This window comes from Astyanax mexicanus, chromosome 7, assembly GCF_023375975.1.
Source record: "Astyanax mexicanus isolate ESR-SI-001 chromosome 7, AstMex3_surface, whole genome shotgun sequence".
Taxonomy (NCBI): domain Eukaryota; kingdom Metazoa; phylum Chordata; class Actinopteri; order Characiformes; family Acestrorhamphidae; genus Astyanax; species Astyanax mexicanus.
In genome coordinates this window covers 18745124-18764350 of record NC_064414.1, presented here as the reverse complement: position 1 = coordinate 18764350, position 19227 = coordinate 18745124, and the positions used below count along the sequence as shown (strand labels likewise).

Here is a 19227-nt window from a genome sequence, read left to right as displayed (position 1 = left end):
TTCCCTTTATAAAGCTACAAGTCGTCTCTCACGTATGACATTTTTGGTTGTTGGTGAAGAAGGCAACGTTTATATACATATCAGTGTGCGCATGTGAGGCGTTTCAGGGACAGATTTGTTCACATTAAACACAGATACAGGTTTACATTTGTGAATGTGAACCGTCAAGATAGCCAAAACCAAACTGAACAAAAAATCGGATTTTAAAAATGTGGCTTTTAATGTAAAGTAGCCTTAGTTGGGTTAAGTATTCCTAAAACTGCTAAAAATCTGAAATGTCACTACAAGGGATCTATGGTTGCTTTCAAATCTGCCTTGATTGGTCTGGACTTTCAGATTTGTTAGTTTAATCCAAACCAAAATAGCAGGTGTGAAAGGTGTCACGAACCATGGTCCACCCAAAGACCGAACATTGGTCCACCCAAAAGAGTTGGTATGTGTATGGCTTAACTGGATTGTCCAGGTTATCTGCAGTGTAAAAAAAAAACCCTTTTCTAGATAGTTTAGGCTTTGGGACCAATTACAGGAAGCTGAGGCAAGCTATCATCAGCCTTTGAACAACACAGACCAATAAACATGGTGTTGTGCAGAAATCTGCATGTGGCAGTATGGATGCTAAAGCTTTTACTGACTGCTGAGTGACAGACGTGGCGGCCAATGACAGGTTAGCAAGAAATGGCAGAGCCAGTCGATGAGCGTGTGGGTGGTCTCTGGGTGGGTAGATGGCGCTCTTCCCCTTTTTACTACTAGGGTGATGTCGCTCAGCACAAGGCATCTGTAAGCTGATGTATTGAAACCGAGCCGCTGTGCTTTCCTTTGAGCATGCTGGCTACTCTGCAATGCTGCATCAGCAGCAGTTCTAAAAGAGAAGGTGGCTGACTTCACATGTATTGGAGGAAGTATGTGCTAGTCTTTACCCTCCTTGTGTTGTGGCATTACTTGTAATCGGGGATATACAGCTGAGTAGCAGCTGAATGGGTGGGACAGTTGATCTAGCTAAATTGAGAGCAAAATAAGAGAAAACTAGAAATTAATATTATTTAAAAATATATTTAAAAAAACAGACTCTGCTGTTCATTTTGGCAGGTCTGATCTCAGTCTGGTCCAAAAAAACCCTAATTTATCAAATTTAGCCCTCATGGTTGAGCTAATTGTCTCTTCAGGTATAGTTTAATCTGATTTATTACTTAGGCAATTACAACAACTATTGCTGCTCAATGATAAACAGTTTTCACACTAAACGCAGTACGTGCAGAATTTGCTGCTCATGTCTGTGAAACTGAGCAGACATCAGCTCCACAAATCACAATGTGTTTAAGAGTACAGTGGCACATTTTCTGCATTTAATCGTAAAGCATTTGTACACTGCTCAAATATACATGCTAGTCCTTAACACAGGACCTTCCTATATTTACTTTCTAGCTCCGCCCCAGACAGCTTTGACCAATAAGTGGATGCTTACATTGTATGTTGCTTTAGTAATACTGCTCCAAGTATACAAACCTGTTAACTGATTCAAACCAGAGAAACAGAAATACAGGTATGAAAACACCCTAAAATCTTGTAGAATCATTTCAAGATTCAAGATTCAAGATTCAAGATTTTTATTGTCACGTCACAGAGTACAGGTGTACATGTGAGTGAAAAACTTGGGTGCAGATTCCCACCAATGCGCAAAGAATAATATTTACAAGAGAGTAATAAAATAATATAAAATATATAAAAATAGGACATACAGATAACTTACAGTATAAACACTATTTACAATACACTTAATTACAATAAACATGATAACTTACACTATAGACAAATATTGCACAGAACAGATATGCACAGATGTAGATATGCGGATAGTGTGGAAGTAGTCAGTATGTGACAGTATAGCTATGAGTAAGTGCAGGTAAGGAATGAGTTGAGTGGGGAGTGCAGGGGGCAGAATGCTGTATAATATGGGAAAGTCTGATAGATGCAGTGTAAAGTAAAGTGCAGGGTGCAGAGTTTGTATGGGTGTCAGTGGGGAGGGTTGGGCAGAACACCGTTCTACTGGCTATTCCACAGCCTGGTTGCTTGGGGGAAGAAGCTGTCTCGGAACCGGCTGGTTCTGGTCTTCAAGCTTCTGAGCCTCCTTCCACTCGGCAGCTGTGAGAACAGGGAATGGCTTGGATGGAACGGGTCCTTCATGATCTTTTTGGATTTCCTCAGGCAGCGGTTGGTGTATAAATCCAAAAGGTTTGGGAGCTCAACCCCAGTGATGTACTGCGCTGTGCGCACAACCCTCTGCAGGGATTTCCGCTCCAGAGCAGTACAGTTCCCATACCAGGTGGTGATGCTGCCCGTCAGAATGCTTTCCACAGTGCAGGTGTAGAAAGTCCTGAGGATGCTGGGGTTCAGACCAAACCTCCTCAGCCGTCTGAGGAAGTACAGGCGTTGTTGTGCCTTCTTCACCACCCGTGTGGTGTGTTCTGTCCATGTCAGATCCTCGCTGATGTGAACACCCAGAAACTTGAAGCTGCTGACCCTCTCCACCGCAGTCCCGTTGATGGAGATCGACGAGTATGCTTTCTCCTGCTTCCTGAAGTCCACGATCAGCTCCTTGGTCTTGCTGACGTTTAGAGAGAGGTTATTCTCCTGGCACCAGTTTTCCAGGATGTTAACCTCTCTGTAGGCCGATTCGTCGTTGTTTGAGATCAGGCCAACAATTGTTGTGTCGTCAGCAAATTTGATGATGACATTGGAGCTGTGTCTGGCTGTGCAGTCGTGGGTGTACAGGGAGTACAGGAGCGGGCTGAGCACACAGCCCTGGGGCGCTCCGATGTTGAGGGTCAGTGAGGAGGATGTGATGTTGCCCATCCTCACCACCTGCTGTCGGTCTGACAGGAAGTTCAGGATCCAGCTGCACAGTGTGCTGTTCAGACCCAGATCCCGGAGCTTGACGTCGAGCCTCGAGGGAACGATGGTGTTGAATGCTGAACTGTAGTCCACAAACAGCATTCTCACATACGTGTCCTTCTTGTCCAGGTGAGAGAGGGCAGTGTGCAGGGTCAGGGCGATCGCATCGTCAGTGGATCTGTTCTGCCTGTATGCAAACTGCAGTGGGTCCAGGGTGGCAGGCAGTGAGGAACAGATGATATCCCTAACCAGCCTCTCAAAGCATTTGCTTATGATGGAGGTTAGGGCAACAGGTCGCCAGTCATTCAGACAGGTGGTGTGGGCAGTCTTTGGAACTGGCACAATGGTGGCCAGTTTAAAGCAAGCTGGCACAACAGAGAGAGAGAGTGATGTATTATAAATGTCCGTGTAGACTGCTGCCAGTTCTCTATAGCAGGCTTTAAGCACTCTCCCGGGAATGCCATCCGGACCAGCTGACTTGCGTGGATTTATCCGCTGAAAAGCTCTGCGCACGTCAGCTTCAGAGACGGAGGGTGGGATGGGATCAGCGGTGGGCGGGGCGCACTCTGGGAGCGCAGCGGTGGGCGGGGCGCACTCTGGGAGCGCAGCGGTGGGCGGGGCGCACTCTGGGAGAGCAGCGGTGGGCGGGGCGCACTCTGGGAGCGCAGCGGTGGGCGGTGCGCACTCTGGGAGCGCAGCGTGATCTGCCTCGAATCGAGTGTAGAAGCGGTTCAGCTCCTCTGGCAGCTCAGCGTTGGTGCTGGTCAGAGTGTGAGAGCTTCTCTTGTAGTCAGTGATAATGTTCAGACCCTGCCACAAGCTCTGGGTGTTGGCTGTGTTGAACTGTGCTTCCACTTTCTCTCTGTACCCACGTTTGGCCGCTTTTATGGTCCTACGGAGAGCGTAGCTGGCTCGTTTGTACTCCTCCGTATTTCCAGATCTGAAAGCGGCGCTGCGTGCGCTGAGAGCGGAGCGGACGTCACCGTTCAGCCAGGGCTTCTGATTGGGGAAGACGCGCACTGATCTGAGGGGCACTACGTCATCCACGCACTTGCGAATGAAGGCGGTGACTGTGTCTGCGTACTCGTCGATGCTGCTTGACGAATCACGGAACATCTCCCAGTCCACGTGATCAAAACAGTCCTGAAGCATAGCTTCCGATTGGTCAGACCAGCGGCGTACCTCCTTGGTGGTGGGCGGTCCTCGTTTCAGCCTCTGCCTGTAGGTGGGCAGAAGCAGGATGGAGGAGTGATCTGATTTGCCGAACGGGGCTCGGGGGAGGGCTTTGTAGGCTCCTCGGATGTTAGAGTAGCAGTGATCAAGCGTCTGGGTTTTCCGCGCTCATTGGAGTTTTATTTATTGAAATATCTTCTCAGGGCAGCATGTCATACGATTGGCTCTGGGAGACAGCCAATCGAAACACTGGGGGGCGTGGCTATCAGTAATTTGTAATTTGCGCCAAACGGCAATCCCTACGGAGCAACGAGGCGGAGAGGACCACGAGAGTTAAATAGAGTAAGGGAGAATCCTTGAAATAAAGAGGTAAGTGCAGGCGTAATAGCAATTTGACATGTTTTACTTTTGGGTATTTTAAACAAGAGAAAGCATAGCAGTTGAGAAGTTATTTCATTGAGCTAGCTAGCACGGTTGATAGCTGACTGTCTGCTTAACTTTACCTTGAAATTAACCACAACCTGCTAACATGCTAATCTAACTTGCCTTCTAATAGTAAGAGACTAGAAGCAAATGCCTGAAACGCTGGTTTCTGAGCCTCAGCTCTTAAAACACCTGCATTTTAACTACTGGGCTAGCTAGCTAGCGTTAGCTTGCACAATTTAATCCATATCCTTTTAACAGTTTGCCCTTTTCTGTAGCTTACAGCTCCTAAAGCAGCTTGTGGTGGTTATATTTATATTCTGTTCTTAGAGCAGCTTACAGTACAGCTCCTCTATATTCTGCTCCTAAAGCAGCTTGTGGTGGTTATATTTATATTCTGTTCTTAGAGCAGCTTACAGTACAGCTCCTCTATATTCTGCTCCTAAAGCAGCTTGTGGTGGTTATATTTATATTCTGTTCTTAGAGCAGCTTACAGCACAGCTCCTCTACATTCTGCTCCTAAAGCAGCTTGTGGTGGTTATATTTATATTCTGTTCTTAGAGCAGCTTACAGCACGGCTCCTCTACATTATGCTCCTAAAGCAGCTTGTGGTGGTTTTGTTTATATTCTGTTCTTAGAGCAGCTTACAGTACAGCTCCTCTACATTCTGCTCCTAAAGCAGCTTGTGGTGGTTTTGTTTATATTCTGTTCTTAGAGCAGCTTACAGTACAGCTCCTCTACATTCTGCTCCTAAAGCAGCTTGTGGTGGTTTTGTTTATATTCTTTTCTTAGAGCAGCTTACAGTACAGCTCCTCTATATTCTGCTTCTAAAGCAGCTTGTGGTGGTTATATTTATATTCTGTTCTTAGAGCAGCTTACAGTACAGCTCCTCTATATTCTGCTTCTAAAGCAGCTTGTGGTGGTTATATTTATATTCTGTTCTTAGAGCAGCTTACAGTACAGCTCCTCTACATTCTGCTCCTAAAGCAGCTTGTGGTGGTTATGTTTATATTCTGTTCTTAGAGCAGCTTACAGAACAGCTCCTCTACATTCTGCTCCTAAAGCACCTTGTGGTAGTTATATTTATATTCTGTTCTTAGAGCAGCTTACAGTACAGCTCCTCTACATTATGCTCCTAAAGCAGCTTGTGGTGGTTTTGTTTATATTCTGTTCTTAGAGCAGCTTACAGTACAGCTCCTCTATATTCTGCTCCTAAAGCAGCTTGTGGTGGTTTTGTTTATATTCTGTTCTTAGAGCAGCTTACAGCACAGCTCCTCTACATTCTGCTCCTAAAGCAGCTTGTGGTGGTTATATTTATATTCTGTTCTTAGAGCAGCTTACAGCACGGCTCCTCTACATTATGCTCCTAAAGCAGCTTGTGGTGGTTTTGTTTATATTCTGTTCTTAGAGCAGCTTACAGTACAGCTCCTCTATATTCTGCTCCTAAAGCAGCTTGTGGTGGTTTTGTTTATATTCTGTTCTTAGAGCAGCTTACAGCACAGCTCCTCTACATTCTGCTCCTAAAGCAGCTTGTGGTGGTTATGTTTATATTCTGTTCTTAGAGCAGCTTACAGAACAGCTCCTCTACATTCTGCTCCTAAAGCACCTTGTGGTAGTTATATTTATATTCTGTTCTTAGAGCAGCTTACAGTACAGCTCCTCTACATTATGCTCCTAAAGCAGCTTGTGGTGGTTTTGTTTATATTCTGTTCTTAGAGCAGCTTACAGTACAGCTCCTCTATATTCTGCTCCTAAAGCAGCTTGTGGTGGTTTTGTTTATATTCTGTTCTTAGAGCAGCTTACAGCACAGCTCCTCTACATTCTGCTCCTAAAGCACCTTGTGGTAGTTATATTTATATTCTGTTCTTAGAGCAGCTTACAGTACAGCTCCTCTACATTATGCTCCTAAAGCAGCTTGTGGTGGTTTTGTTTATATTCTGTTCTTAGAGCAGCTTACAGTACAGCTCCTCTATATTCTGCTCCTAAAGCAGCTTGTGGTGGTTTTGTTTATATTCTGTTCTTAGAGCAGCTTACAGCACAGCTCCTCTACATTCTGCTCCTAAAGCAGCTTGTGGTGGTTTTGTTTATATTCTGTTCTTAGAGCAGCTTACAGTACAGCTCCTCTACATTCTGCTTCTAAAGCAGCTTGTGGTGGTTTTGTTTATATTCTGTTCTTAGAGCAGTTTACAGTGCAGCTCCTCTACATTCTGCTCCTAAAGCAGCTTGTGGTGGTTATGTTTATATTCTGTTCTTAGAGCAGCTTACAGAACAGCTCCTCTACATTATACTCCTAAATATTCTATAAGCAGTTTTTTATTAATTACATCCCTTTCCTATGTTTAGATTATTCTAATGTGTATGTAGTAGACATGACAAACGTTTGATTTTTCCTGCACAATCATAATATTCATTGTTTTGTATATCAGTTTCTTTACTCTACCGTTTTCTTTCATTCTGTATGTTTTATTATGTTTAAATACAATAAAATCTAAATTTAGTTCATTTAAAATGTTATTATGGCAAGTTATTAATATCTCTAATTGTGTTTCTTGTAGACAATGCAGAAGGTGTGGCTTGAAGGAATAGCAAAAAATCTGAGGAAACCCAAAGATTCTAAAGTAAATACAGAAGTCCAACTTATTAATGGAAATGAGAAGGAATTTATGGACTCCTACATCACCAAGATCCAAGAGGAAAGGAATTATTTTTTCCAAGCACCTAAGTCCACCAGCAAAGACTATTATTTTTATGCCTGTGAAAGATCAAATAAGGCAAAAGGACAAAGCAAAGGGGAGTCCAGTAAAACAAGAGCCAATTCCTGCCAGGCTTATGTTTCTTTTAAAATGGTCAGGGAGGCTGGATACAAAGCTGTAATAATTCGACACATGTTGGAACATACAGGACACAATGTATCCAATCCTGAAGAGCTAACGAAGAACCCAGTTGATCCTGAATTATTAGGATTTGTGGAGATGTGGCTTAACCAAGGACTGTCAGTATCCCAAGTTGTGTTAAAAAGTTGTAATTGGGCACAAAGTCATGGGCACACAGATAAGCACAACAGAAGATACTATCTCACCCCTAATGATGTTAGATTAGTAAAGCGAAGTTTGCAATCCATCATTTTACCTGATATTGATGATTCTGTGAGTGTTGACAAGTTGATCAGCACTGACCTGAAGGAAAACATTTGTTTTTATCAACCAATCACAAAAGATCAACCTTTGATCATAGTAGTTCAAACACCAGCACAGAAGGCTCTTTTGCAAGAAAATCCCAATCCCATGATTTTCATGGATGCGTCCTACAAAGGTTTAACCTCATATGGTTATGCCTTTTATGCCCTTTTATTAGTGAATCAAACAGGAAGAGGAGTTCCTTTTGCCTACTTTATTGTAAGCCATGAATCATCTGAAACACTGACTGTTTGCTTGAAGAGCCTATCCTCGTGCAATCCAGGCTTTTACCCAAGGTGAGTGCCTGCCCACCCACCTGTCTCCACCCACCCACCTGTCTCCACCCACCCACCCACCTGTCTCCACCCACCCACCCACCTGTCTCCACCCACCCACCTGTCTCCACCCACCCACCTGTCTCCACCCACCCACCTGTCTCCAGTCACCTGTCTCCAGTCACCTGTCTGTCCATTCACATGTATCCACTAGTCATGTTCTCTCAAAAAAAATCAAAATGTTCAATGTCCCCATAACCTGTCACCCAGCCACCTGACCTGACAATTATAATTGCACCCATAACACTGTACCCACATACATATTTCTATTTGCATATGTATGTTCTGTGTGTGTGTGTGTGTGTGTGTGTGTGTGTTCTGTAGGTCAGTAATGATAGATCGTGACTTAAAAGAACTTGGTGCCATACGACAGACCTTCCCAAAGACCAAAGTTCTCTTATGCTGGTTTCATGTTTTGCAGGTGTGTATTACACTTCCATAACACAGAATATTCAGTGTAATAATATAATATGTGAACATGTTATCTGAGAAAATAGGAATGAAAAAAATATTTATCTGAACAGTAATGGTTTATTTGCTCTGAAAAACTGTTAAACACTATTTTAACATTAAGTAGAAAAACACTACTTTATTTTTTAGTTTTTAACAATTTCGAAATATCTCCTGGAGGAATTGCATTATTTGTGTAGGTAGTATTCAGTTAGTTAGTTAGTATAAATACATTTTTATATATTTCCCTATATAAAATGTAATTATAGAACAAGCTGTATAATAATATCAATCAGCTTTGGAAATAATTTTGCCTGTTCTCAATTTTACCTGATGCACTACTTGCCTCCCTTAATTTTGTTCAGAATGGTTTACAGAAGGGGTGTCAAACTCAAATACACAGTGGGACAAAATTTAAAACTTGGACAAAGTTGCGGGCCGACATTGATAGTTATGATAAAAAATCTTCCACTAGATATAACAATTAACCTTTTTATATGGTCATGAACAATTTTTGCTCAAACATAAACGGAACAAGCAAAGCTTAATATTATATAATATATAACGTAACCCTTGTGTTGTTCCTATTTTTGTGTTCAGCCAGTGTTCAGGTTCTCAGGTTTTCAAATCAACACAATCAGTTATATGTTAAAATATTAAACAAATGTTTACTTCTTCCCAATTACAATAACTATCTTTTTTTTTCTTTTGATAAAAAAATTAAACGGGTCCCACAGACCCTAAAACAAGGGTTAATATTGAATACATGCAAAATTGAATTTTAAACGCCAAAAAAAACAGCAGAGCATTCTGGGATTTGTAGTTATCATACTGCACTCCGGTTGCAAGGTATCTGCCCCAGAGCATTGCAGTTATATTAGTGATACATGCGCTGTATAATACCAGTGGACCAGTTCTATGAGTCATGCGGTATTGTCTCACTGGCCAAATATGTTTACACTATGGGCCAAATTTGGTCCGCGGGCCAGAATTTGACACCTATGGTCTACAGAAATATAAAATGTACTTTTCAGCTGCATTTTCTTATATTTGTCCAACAATTTACCCTCTACATATAACAGTGTATTTAAGGCTTGGGAATATGGGAAAAAATCATATCACAATATTTTTTTTATATCAGTCAATATCAATATATATCACGATATAATCAAACCATTATTTCTGTTACATCTAAAGGTTACTTTGTACTACTCATTGATAAGTGAAGATATTGAGATGTGGGAGTTTGTTGCCTCACACAGGGTGCGCAATTATTCATGTCAAATGTCTGTGATTCATTCATCTGCAGTAACCAAAACATTAGCATGTGGATTAAACCACTGCTCCCTCTGCACTCTGTGCTGTGTGCTTGAAACAATATTTGATGAAACAATATTTGCATTTTATATCAGCATTATAATGACCAAAACTGTCACGCTTATCATATTATAGTGATATTGTTTAAATGTGTTGAAAAATAAAATGCATAAATAATAAATACTAATACACAAACCAAAACTTGTTTCACCAACTTTTACATTGACACAAATAGAATTGACTGACATAATAATAATAATAATGACTGTTGTTATTTATATTATCATTATTATTCATTTCAATATTTAGTGACTTTGACAGAAACACTCTCATAGTTTAATCACAAAAGCTGATTGCTAAAAGCTGCACTGCCTTTACTCGTGCAAGGACCCGTCCCAAATCACACAAGCTTCCCTCTATTATTTTGCAATAAATATTGTTATCTTTTTATCGCCCAGCACTAAGTGTATTTGTATTGTATGTTCAAGGCTGTACATCGCTGGCTGGTGAAAAAAGATGGAGGAAACCTATCACCTGCCCAAAGAAACACCGTTATACATGCCATGATGACAATGAAAGCCTGCATGACGGTACTAAAGGAGGGATTTCTGTGACATCTTGCAACTGAATGTTATTATTCTTGTTTCACTTTGTCAAAGGAAAAATATATATTTCTATATGTTACGTTGTTTGCAAGATAAATTGAAAAAGATAATCGTCTGCTTGTGACACATTTCAGGAAGAAGATTTTGAAAGTGTGTCTGCTTCAAAGTGTAGAGACCTTGAGGCCCAGTTTGGTAGCAGCCGGGTAACCCATTACCTCAGGGACCAATGGTTTCCTTTCGCCGCACTCTGGGCAAACTTTGGACGATTGTTTCAGCACAACAGCAGTGACACCAACAACAAAGCAGAGAGGTACTGGCATAGAGTAATCATACAGGTAGTTCCTGCAATCAGTTATTAAGGAATTATGTAAATAAAGCAAACTTGTATGTTTCCACAGATTAATCTTAGCAACTGTAAAATGGCATAATGTATTTCATTTAAAATTATGATGTTAAATGCAAAGAATTTTGCATCACTATTATTACTTAACAGCAACCTGCATTACTCTGTGCCTAATCCACAGCTATTCTGACATCACTCCTTTGTTTCTAAATCCACAGCTATAATGACCATCATTCTTGTTTCTAATCCACAGCTGTTCTGACCATCACCCCTGTTTCTAATCCACAGCTATTCTAAGAATCACTCCTGTTTCTAATCCACAGCTATACTGACCATTGCTCCATGTTTCTAATCCACATCTGTTCTGACCATTACTCCTGTTTCTAATCCACATCTGTACTGACCATCACTCCTGTTTTTAATCCACATCTGTACTGAACATCACTCCTCTGTTTTTAATCCACAGCTATTCTGACCACCACTCCTGTTTCTAATCCACATCTGTACTGAACATCACTCCTCTGTTTTTAATCCACAGCTATTCTGACCACCACTCCTGTTTCTAATCCACATCTGTACTGACCATCACTCCTGTTTCTAATCCACATCTGTACTGACCATCACTCCTGTTTTTAATCCACATCTGTACTGACCATCACTCCTCTGTTTTTAATCCACAGTTGCAATCCTGTTCCTAATCCCAAAAACACTAATACCACAGTAACAGGAACAACCACCTTTGCAACCACCTAGCAAGAAGCTTCAGGTGTGAAATTATTCTGCTGTGTTATTCAGGATTTTACTACAGGTGCATGTATGTTTCTTCCCCTTTTCAGATTCTTCTTCACTATAAAATACCAGTTTTTGCGAGGTCAAGCAAACAAACGAGTTGACCAGCTTCTTCAATTGCTTTGTGGAGATGTCCAAAAATATTACAAGTAAGTTCATTAGGTCTTGGCTTTCATCAATTAGCTATTATGTTAGTTGCATGGGGAAACTTGAATAAATAAGACTGTTTCTCTATTGTTTAAAAAAATATATAAATAAATAGGAAAGTGGTCAGATTCAATTAGGGTTTTTGGTTTATTTGTTATTCATTGGTGGTTGTTATTATACAATGTATTGCTTTCTTCTAGTTATTTGGATGACCTCATACATGCTGGACGACTTAACACTTCTTCATCATCATCATCATCATCATCATCTACTTCTGTACCTACTACAAGTATGCTGGGGGATGGTCTGCATGAAAAAATTCACATAGGTGAAGATGGGAGATGTTCACTGCCAGAAGATTTCATGTCAACAGTGTCAGACCCTCGTATAATTACAGTTGATTTAGTCTGGATGCTCTGTGACTGCAAAACCTATGACAGAGGCAATCTGTGCAAGCACACCATGATGGCCAAAACTGAGGCACAAAGAAGAGGCATAAACATACAAGTTTTACGCAATAGAGTGGCAAAACAATATTTTGACAATGATCAGTTCTACATAGATGGAGACTGTCTTTCAGTATACCATCATGATGGCAATGCCACATTTGTCTTTAGAGGTGAATCTGCTTTTTGCACTTGTACTGCCAACAGTTACCAAGAAAAATGTGTGTGCCTACATCTTGCGGATATCCCTTGAAATTAACATGACCTCTTCTTGCATGGCCATGACTGAAAGTGAGATTGCCCATCAGCTGTGTCCTAAACCAAAGCCTACAGTGCAGACCATGCTGTCAGACTTGCTTGAATGGAGTCACTCACCAAACTACAAGTACAGCAGAGAACTGCACAATACAATCCAGAAAGCACACAAAATGGCATTTGCAAACTTTGGAATAGTTTCTAAGAAACGCAAAATCTCTGCCCTGCATGCATATCGGCAACGTATTGAGAAGGCCAAACGTGAAGCTAGAGAGACTTTTAAACCTGTAAGGTCACACAGGTTACGTGTGCGGAACATAAAGAAGAAAAGTGTGTCAAGAGAGGGAATTGTGTAACTGTTGGTCACATTTCTTTTCTCCTTTTCTCAGTGAACACTTTAAAAATATGGTGGATATACCCTAATGGTAATTTATCAGCTCCAATGAACATGTAGGACCACTTTGTTACAGCAAATTACATTTGCTGTCATCCATCAGTCACAGCAGTTACCTAGTTCTTCAATACTAAGTATCCCCATGTAGCAGGTATTATTTGTGTTGTTTTTCATTCTCAGCATTGCAGTGACACTTATGTGTTGCTGGTGTGGGTAGATCAGACACAGCTGTGCTGTGCTTTTTTTTTTTTTACCTCTTGTGACACTTTGGACTGGTCCACCAACCAAAACTTTTTAGCCAACTGGAAAGCACTGATGAAGGACTATAACAAAAATGGCAGCAATAATTGAGCCATCATCTCTGACTTTACAACTAGTTAGGTCAAGGTAACTCAACAGAATGGACAGTGTTTAAAAACTCCACCAAGTGTATATTTGGATGTTGATTCTTGATATGGATGTTATAAATGTAAATAAATTGTTGATTACTTTGTTTTTTAAGCTTTGTTTTAATTTGTTTAAAAAGTCCTAAAAGGAATGACAAACTTTATCTGCCTTAAATCACATCTAACTAATGAAGTATTCAATTAAATTCAACTTCATCATTATACCAATCAGGTTGTATGACGCCACAGTTGAAATATTTTCAAATGCAGTGATAGAAATATAAACAAACAACAAAGGAAAGAAACAAGATATTCAAGAGTATTTATAATTTTAAATTTTACAGCATTAAGCAGCTGTTCTTATTTAGAGCAACTTATACAAAAATGCTTAGTGTTCTGTCACTAGCACAAATGAATGTCAAGTACAAATAGGCCATAAACTCCAGTTGAGATACTGCCAGAGCAAATGATAAAAAAAATTATAAAAGAAAAACCTAGAAAGATAAAAACAGAATTACATGACAAGTGCAATGCCAATGAAAATCTAGCAAGTACTGAGACCTAGAAAGGAACTGGACAAAACCTGATTTGTGGTACTCCCCCTAGCTAATTAAAAGAAGTGAACTGAACAGAAACCAGCAGCTACACTGGCCTACTACAGATAAATTTGCATCCAGAACGTTTGTACTACAAACGTTTGTATTACAACCCACTGGGCATAAAAGCTATCCAATCACAGAATTGACTCTTCAGTTTGCTAAGCAAGAACTGCCAGATAACACAAACTTTTTTTTTTTTTTTTTTAAACAATGTGCAATTTGAACAATGTGCATATGTACAAAAAAAAACAACTAAGCTGATCAGCAGCTGTTCATCTCTTCTAGAGCAGTCATTTTTGCAGTTAGGCACTGTTTTATCAAACTGAACACCACATGGCTGACACTGGGCCCAAGCGTGTGTGTGACCTTGTTATAGGTCTCAAAGTGTTCATTAAGGACTTTCTCCACTTCCTGTAGTTCAGCACTGCAAACATACAAAAATAAGTCATCATTTGCATAGTGTGAAACATGTAATCAAAAGAAATTCAATTCACACTGTTTTCTGCCTGTATATATAAATGCAGTGGTACTTTTTGCCGCATGTGTGTGTAACGTAGGGAAGACAAAGGAAACTAGAAGTATAAGAAATTTACCTCAATTCTTCAACTTTTACAATAGCAGATGGTATGTTTTTGTTGCCCTCAGCCAGTCTTTTCCCAATGCTTTCAAAGGGGATGTGCTTTGTGAGCTGTCCAAGGTCCTCTGCCAGACTTTTGCACTCATCTGTGATGTACAAGAAAAAATACAAACTAACTGTCTATCCATTCACTGAAACACTAAATATATTACTTCAACCTTACGTGAAGAATGAACTATGTACTCAGAACAGAAACACGTTTTTTACAACCTCAGAAAGTACTGCCTAAGCCTAAATGTTACCTTCCACCAGCCGGGAGCACATAGTAGTGTTTGCTGCATATTTAGAAGGTTGCACTCCTGCCTGTCTCAACTGCCCTTCTAACTCCTTTTTCTTATGTTTTGCCTTCCTCAAGTATGTGACCATGAGGTTGGCAGAGTAGTTTTCTGGGGCTGAGCATCTCCTCTGTAGCTCTGCAACTGTTACAAAGTGCCTGTACAATAAAATCAGTACAATCATCCCAAAATTATCTGAGTTGCGGAATGTGGTACCAAGTTTTAAGACACTTTTTTTGTCTGCATTTCCTGTATGATGATTATCCGGAAAATGTATCTGTTCCATAAACAAATTTATCTTTATTACTCATGCAACAAGTTGATGAATAAGCACTCTGTATGTACCTTTTAACTTTCTTGGAGCTTGCAACTTTGAGAAGGCTCTCTACATAGAACCCATCTGCAATGTCAGTAAATGTACACATTCAAACAGAGTAGGATGGCAAAGTACAATGAGTTATTACAATTTAACCTGACCTGTGCAAATACCACAAAAACAACAGATGTAAAAAGTCATGTGTAAATGTATAATGTCCATGAATTATAAGCAGTTTACACAGACACTGCATCTTTATTTTGTATTATTACTTTTTATAAATACCTTTTCTCTCCTCCTCATGTGGCTCCTCCTCATGTGGCTCCTCCTCATGTGGCTCCTCCTCATGTGGCTCCTCCTCATGTGGCTCCTCCTCATGTGGCTCCTCCTCATGTGGCTCCTCCTCATGTGGCTCCTCAGTTTCACAGCTGACTGTATAGAACAAACAGACATGTAAAATGGTGAGATTGACAGTTGTTTTGGCAAACCTTCCAAAAATGCAAACCTATACAAACCAATAAAGACTGAAGTCCTAGGAAGTGTAGCACCACAGCCTGTGTAAAACAAAAGCTTGGTCATTAAATGGTGCATAATGTATGAGCTGATACTGACCCATGTCACAGACCCTGAGGGTGATCTGGTCTTCATCCACACCTTTTTGAAGACAGGGAAAAAAATAATTACAAACATTTAAGTTAATATTGTATAGTAAAGCATGCCTATAAATACTCATAGGCTCCTTAAAATGCATTGATTTGTCTCTCTTTTCCTAATTTAAACATCCAGTGAGCTTACACGAATACCCACTCTTCTGACTGGTCTCACAGACATCAGTGTTCACCTGCTCAGTGCTGCTACAGCCAGCTGAAAATATCCAAAGAATTTATCCTTTGAGAGAAGAAGCCACAACAAAGCAGGTAGAGGAGGGTACCAAATGAATAGGAACGCTTAAAAATCCCTAATTAAAAAAGCTGCACATACCTGCACAGATGACACACTGGCCTTTTGCTTTGAGGCACTTGCCATGAAAATACCCACTGCAGGCACTGCATTTAACCTTGTACATAAGAGAGAAGAGACATCAATGAAAATAAAAAAAATAAAATTAAATGAGTAATATTTATCTGACAAAAATTAAATATGGACATTAACAAATAATTAATAGATTCTAAAATGTTGTTGTACCCCATCTTTAGGCAGGAATCTTTCACCACAACTGCAATAATTTCTTTTGTGATCTAAGGAATGCATACAAACTGAGTAAATCAATTATCTTATTAGTCATGTGAAATTAGCTGAAATTATGAGTACAGATGTTAAATAAATGAAATCTCAAAAATTAGCCTTTACCTAGTCCTGCCCACAGCTCAGAAGCCAGGTCTTTACGTTTGTTTAGTATACAGATGTTGGGAAACTCCTTACCATCAAGAACACATTCTGCAAACTAAAACCCAAAAATATCATTGCTTTAAGTTCAAAGGTTCTCAAACTTAAAACACATAAGTGTGCCACATTAATTTACCATTATGGTGAAAACTCCACATGACACGGAATCCAGCTGTGTTGAATGTGGTAAGGTTTTGACTGTCCATGGACCAAGAATATCTCTCCTCTTTGCAAACAGTCTATTAAAAGACAAAAACAGAATATAAAATGTCACAGTGAAAGTGAAATCATATGCAATATGAAAGACAGGAAATATTAATGAAAGATTTTGCCTACTCCCAGGTGTCTCTGATGGTTTCACATTTCTCCTTTGACTCTCCAAAGGAATTACAATACACAATCTCTTTACTTTCCAAGTTGCAATGCTAAAACAAAGACAAATATAGAGCAAGTCACAATTCTAGAGATTTCAATTAGCATCAAATATTCAAAAGTTATATATAAAATATTATATAGATAATGAGTAAGAACTGAACCGATTAATAGGGTAATCTAAATTTAAAAAGATGTACTTAAACTGCTTGATCCATCTGTTCCTTGCTTCAAACCTTCACAATCATTGTGACACCACAATTACCTCAAATACTCAACCTAACTGCAAGCAAACACTTAAATAATGATTTGCAAAACCGATTTACTTACAACAAAGGTCCAGTGATCTCCCTCTAGGTAAGGACCCATAACTCTTTTGTAGTTTTGTAGTTTGTCAGTCTTGAAAGCAAAATAATATTGGAAAGGATTGTGTCTTAACACACACACGCACATATATATATATATATATATATATATATATATATACATATATATATATATATATATATATATATATATATATATATATATATATATATATATATATATATATATATATATATATATATAAAACGTCAGGTTTTAAGAATGTTAATTATACCTTCATGAAGTATGTACTCCTTGCCCTTTTGCACCCATCAAGGATCTTTGACATGCTATGGGTCGTTATGGCAAGAAGATCCAAATCACCCTATGAATGTTGCAGAGGCCATTTTTTCTTAATATTCAAGAATGTTAAGTAAAAAAATAACACTGCAAAATATGAAATAGCACATTACCTTGCTCTTAATGTGGAAAAGGGCATCCATGATCTAAAAGCAAATTGTTGTTTATTCAACAGTTTTGACAAATAAGACATCAGTGCACAGAAGTCAGTATACACAAATATCAGAGGAATTCACACATTGGAAACAAAGAAAGTAGGGGTAATAATAGTAATATGCAGTACAGGCCAAAAGTTCGGACACACCTTCTCATTCAATGCGTTCTTTATTTTTATGACTATTTACATTGTAGATTCTCACTGAAGGCATCAAAACTATGAATGAACACATGTGGAGTTTTATGTACTTAACAAAAAATTACTTGGCCTCCACAGTCACCGGACCTGAACCCAATCCAGATGGTTTGGGGTGAGCTGGAGCAAAGGGGCAAAAGGGGCAAAGGGGCAAAGGGGCAACAAAGGCAAAGGCAAAGGGGCAACAAGTGCTAAACACCTCTGGGAACTCCTTCCTTCAAGACTCTTGGAAAACCATTTCAGAATGCCAAGAGTGTACAAAGCAGTAATCAGAGCAAAGGGTGGCTATTTAGAAGAAATTAAAATATAAAACATGTTTTCAGTTATTTCACCTTTTTTGTGAAGTACAAAACTCCACGTTCATTCAATTCCATGTTCATTCACAGTTTTGATGCGTTCAGTAAGAATCTACAATGTAAATAGTCATGAAAATAAAGAAAACAGTGGTGCATTTGTGCTCCAACTTGTCCTGAAAGATGTTTTATTAAAGGGAATACGAAAGGTTGGTGATAGATGGACAGAGTGAAATGAAAAGTAGAAAATCATGTGGAGAATTTATCTATTTGTCTTTTACAATAAATTTTACAGCAAGATTGTGGATCATTTTTGCGTCACCAAGTAAAACCAAGTAAAACCAATACACTTCAACTACATTAAAACATTTAACTCTAACAGCACTAAAATTAAGACGCAAATTTATTTTTGCATTACCAGATATGTGATGATGGCAGAAAAAAAATAGCACATTTTATTCAAACATGCTCTAAGAAATACATCATTAAAATTAAAAGCCAGACATTACATTGTGGTACAGAAAATAAAGAATAAAAATATTGCAATATACAAATGCAATTGTAATGGCAAAGAATTTATGAGTGGCTCCCTGTGCAAAGGTCCAATGTTGGTGTGTTTCAGGCTATACATACCTCATCTGAAATTCTGTTTAGCTGCTCTAAGAAAAGAATATAAACATAACCACCACAAGCTGCTTTAGGAGCAGAATATAGAGGAGCTGTACTGTAAGCTGCTCTAAGAACAGAATATAAATATAACCACCACAAGCTGCTTTAGGAGCAGAATGTAGAGGAGCTGTACTGTAAGCTGCTCTAAGAACAGAATATAAACAAAACCACCACAAGCTGCTTTAGAAGCAGAATATAGAGGAGCTGTACTGTAAGTTGCACTAAGAAAAGAATATAAATATAACCACCACAAGCTGCTTTAGGAGCAGAATGTAGAGGAGCTGTACTGTAAGCTGCTCTAAGAAAAGAATATAAACATAACCACCACAAGCTGCTTTAGGAGCAGAATATAGAGGAGCTGTACTGTAAGCTGCTCTAAGAACAGAATATAAATATAACCACCACAAGCTGCTTTAGGAGCAGAATATAGAGGAGCTGTACTGTAAGCTGCTCTAAGAACAGAATATAAACAAAACCACCAAAAGCTGCTTTAGAAGCAGAATATAGAGGAGCTGTACTGTAAGCTGCTCTAAG

At 39.4% G+C, this 19227-nt stretch overlaps 2 protein-coding genes across 10 annotated transcripts; one reads left to right on the top strand and one right to left on the bottom strand.

Moving 5' to 3' along the window:
• Nucleotides 1–4233: 4233 nt before the first annotated feature.
• Nucleotides 4234–13243, top strand: LOC125802985 (uncharacterized). Of its 3 annotated transcripts, none has more exons than XM_049481573.1 (7): nt 4234–4431; nt 7041–7957; nt 8321–8417; nt 10252–10353; nt 10503–10678; nt 11548–11649; nt 11848–13243. In XM_049481573.1, the coding sequence occupies exons 2-7, from the start codon at nt 7044–7046 to the stop codon at nt 12344–12346; spliced, it is 1890 nt and encodes a 629-aa protein (XP_049337530.1). In that variant the 5' UTR covers nt 4234–4431; nt 7041–7043; the 3' UTR covers nt 12347–13243. The 3 variants fall into 3 exon arrangements, 2 of the variants coding, with proteins under 2 accessions (XP_049337530.1, XP_049337531.1); XM_049481574.1 differs by having other exon boundaries at nt 10503–10703; XR_007440035.1 differs by having other exon boundaries at nt 10252–10393; nt 10503–11649.
• A 192-nt stretch (nt 13244–13435) lies between these two features.
• Nucleotides 13436–17665, bottom strand: LOC111195778 (uncharacterized). Of its 7 annotated transcripts, none has more exons than XM_049481575.1 (15): nt 17493–17665; nt 17315–17404; nt 17044–17112; nt 16678–16766; nt 16478–16580; nt 16306–16399; nt 16141–16211; nt 15937–16012; nt 15751–15819; nt 15568–15609; nt 15241–15387; nt 14985–15039; nt 14607–14797; nt 14321–14450; nt 13436–14151 (listed from the first exon to the last, which is right to left on the bottom strand). In XM_049481575.1, exons 1-15 carry the CDS (start codon nt 17520–17522, stop codon nt 13989–13991), a joined length of 1419 nt encoding a protein of 472 aa, XP_049337532.1. In that variant the 5' UTR covers nt 17523–17665; the 3' UTR covers nt 13436–13988. The 7 variants fall into 7 exon arrangements, with proteins under 7 accessions (XP_049337532.1, XP_049337533.1, XP_049337534.1 ...); XM_049481576.1 differs by having other exon boundaries at nt 15763–15819; XM_049481577.1 differs by having other exon boundaries at nt 16141–16193; nt 17493–17664.
• Between the last annotated feature and the right edge of the window lie 1562 nt (nt 17666–19227).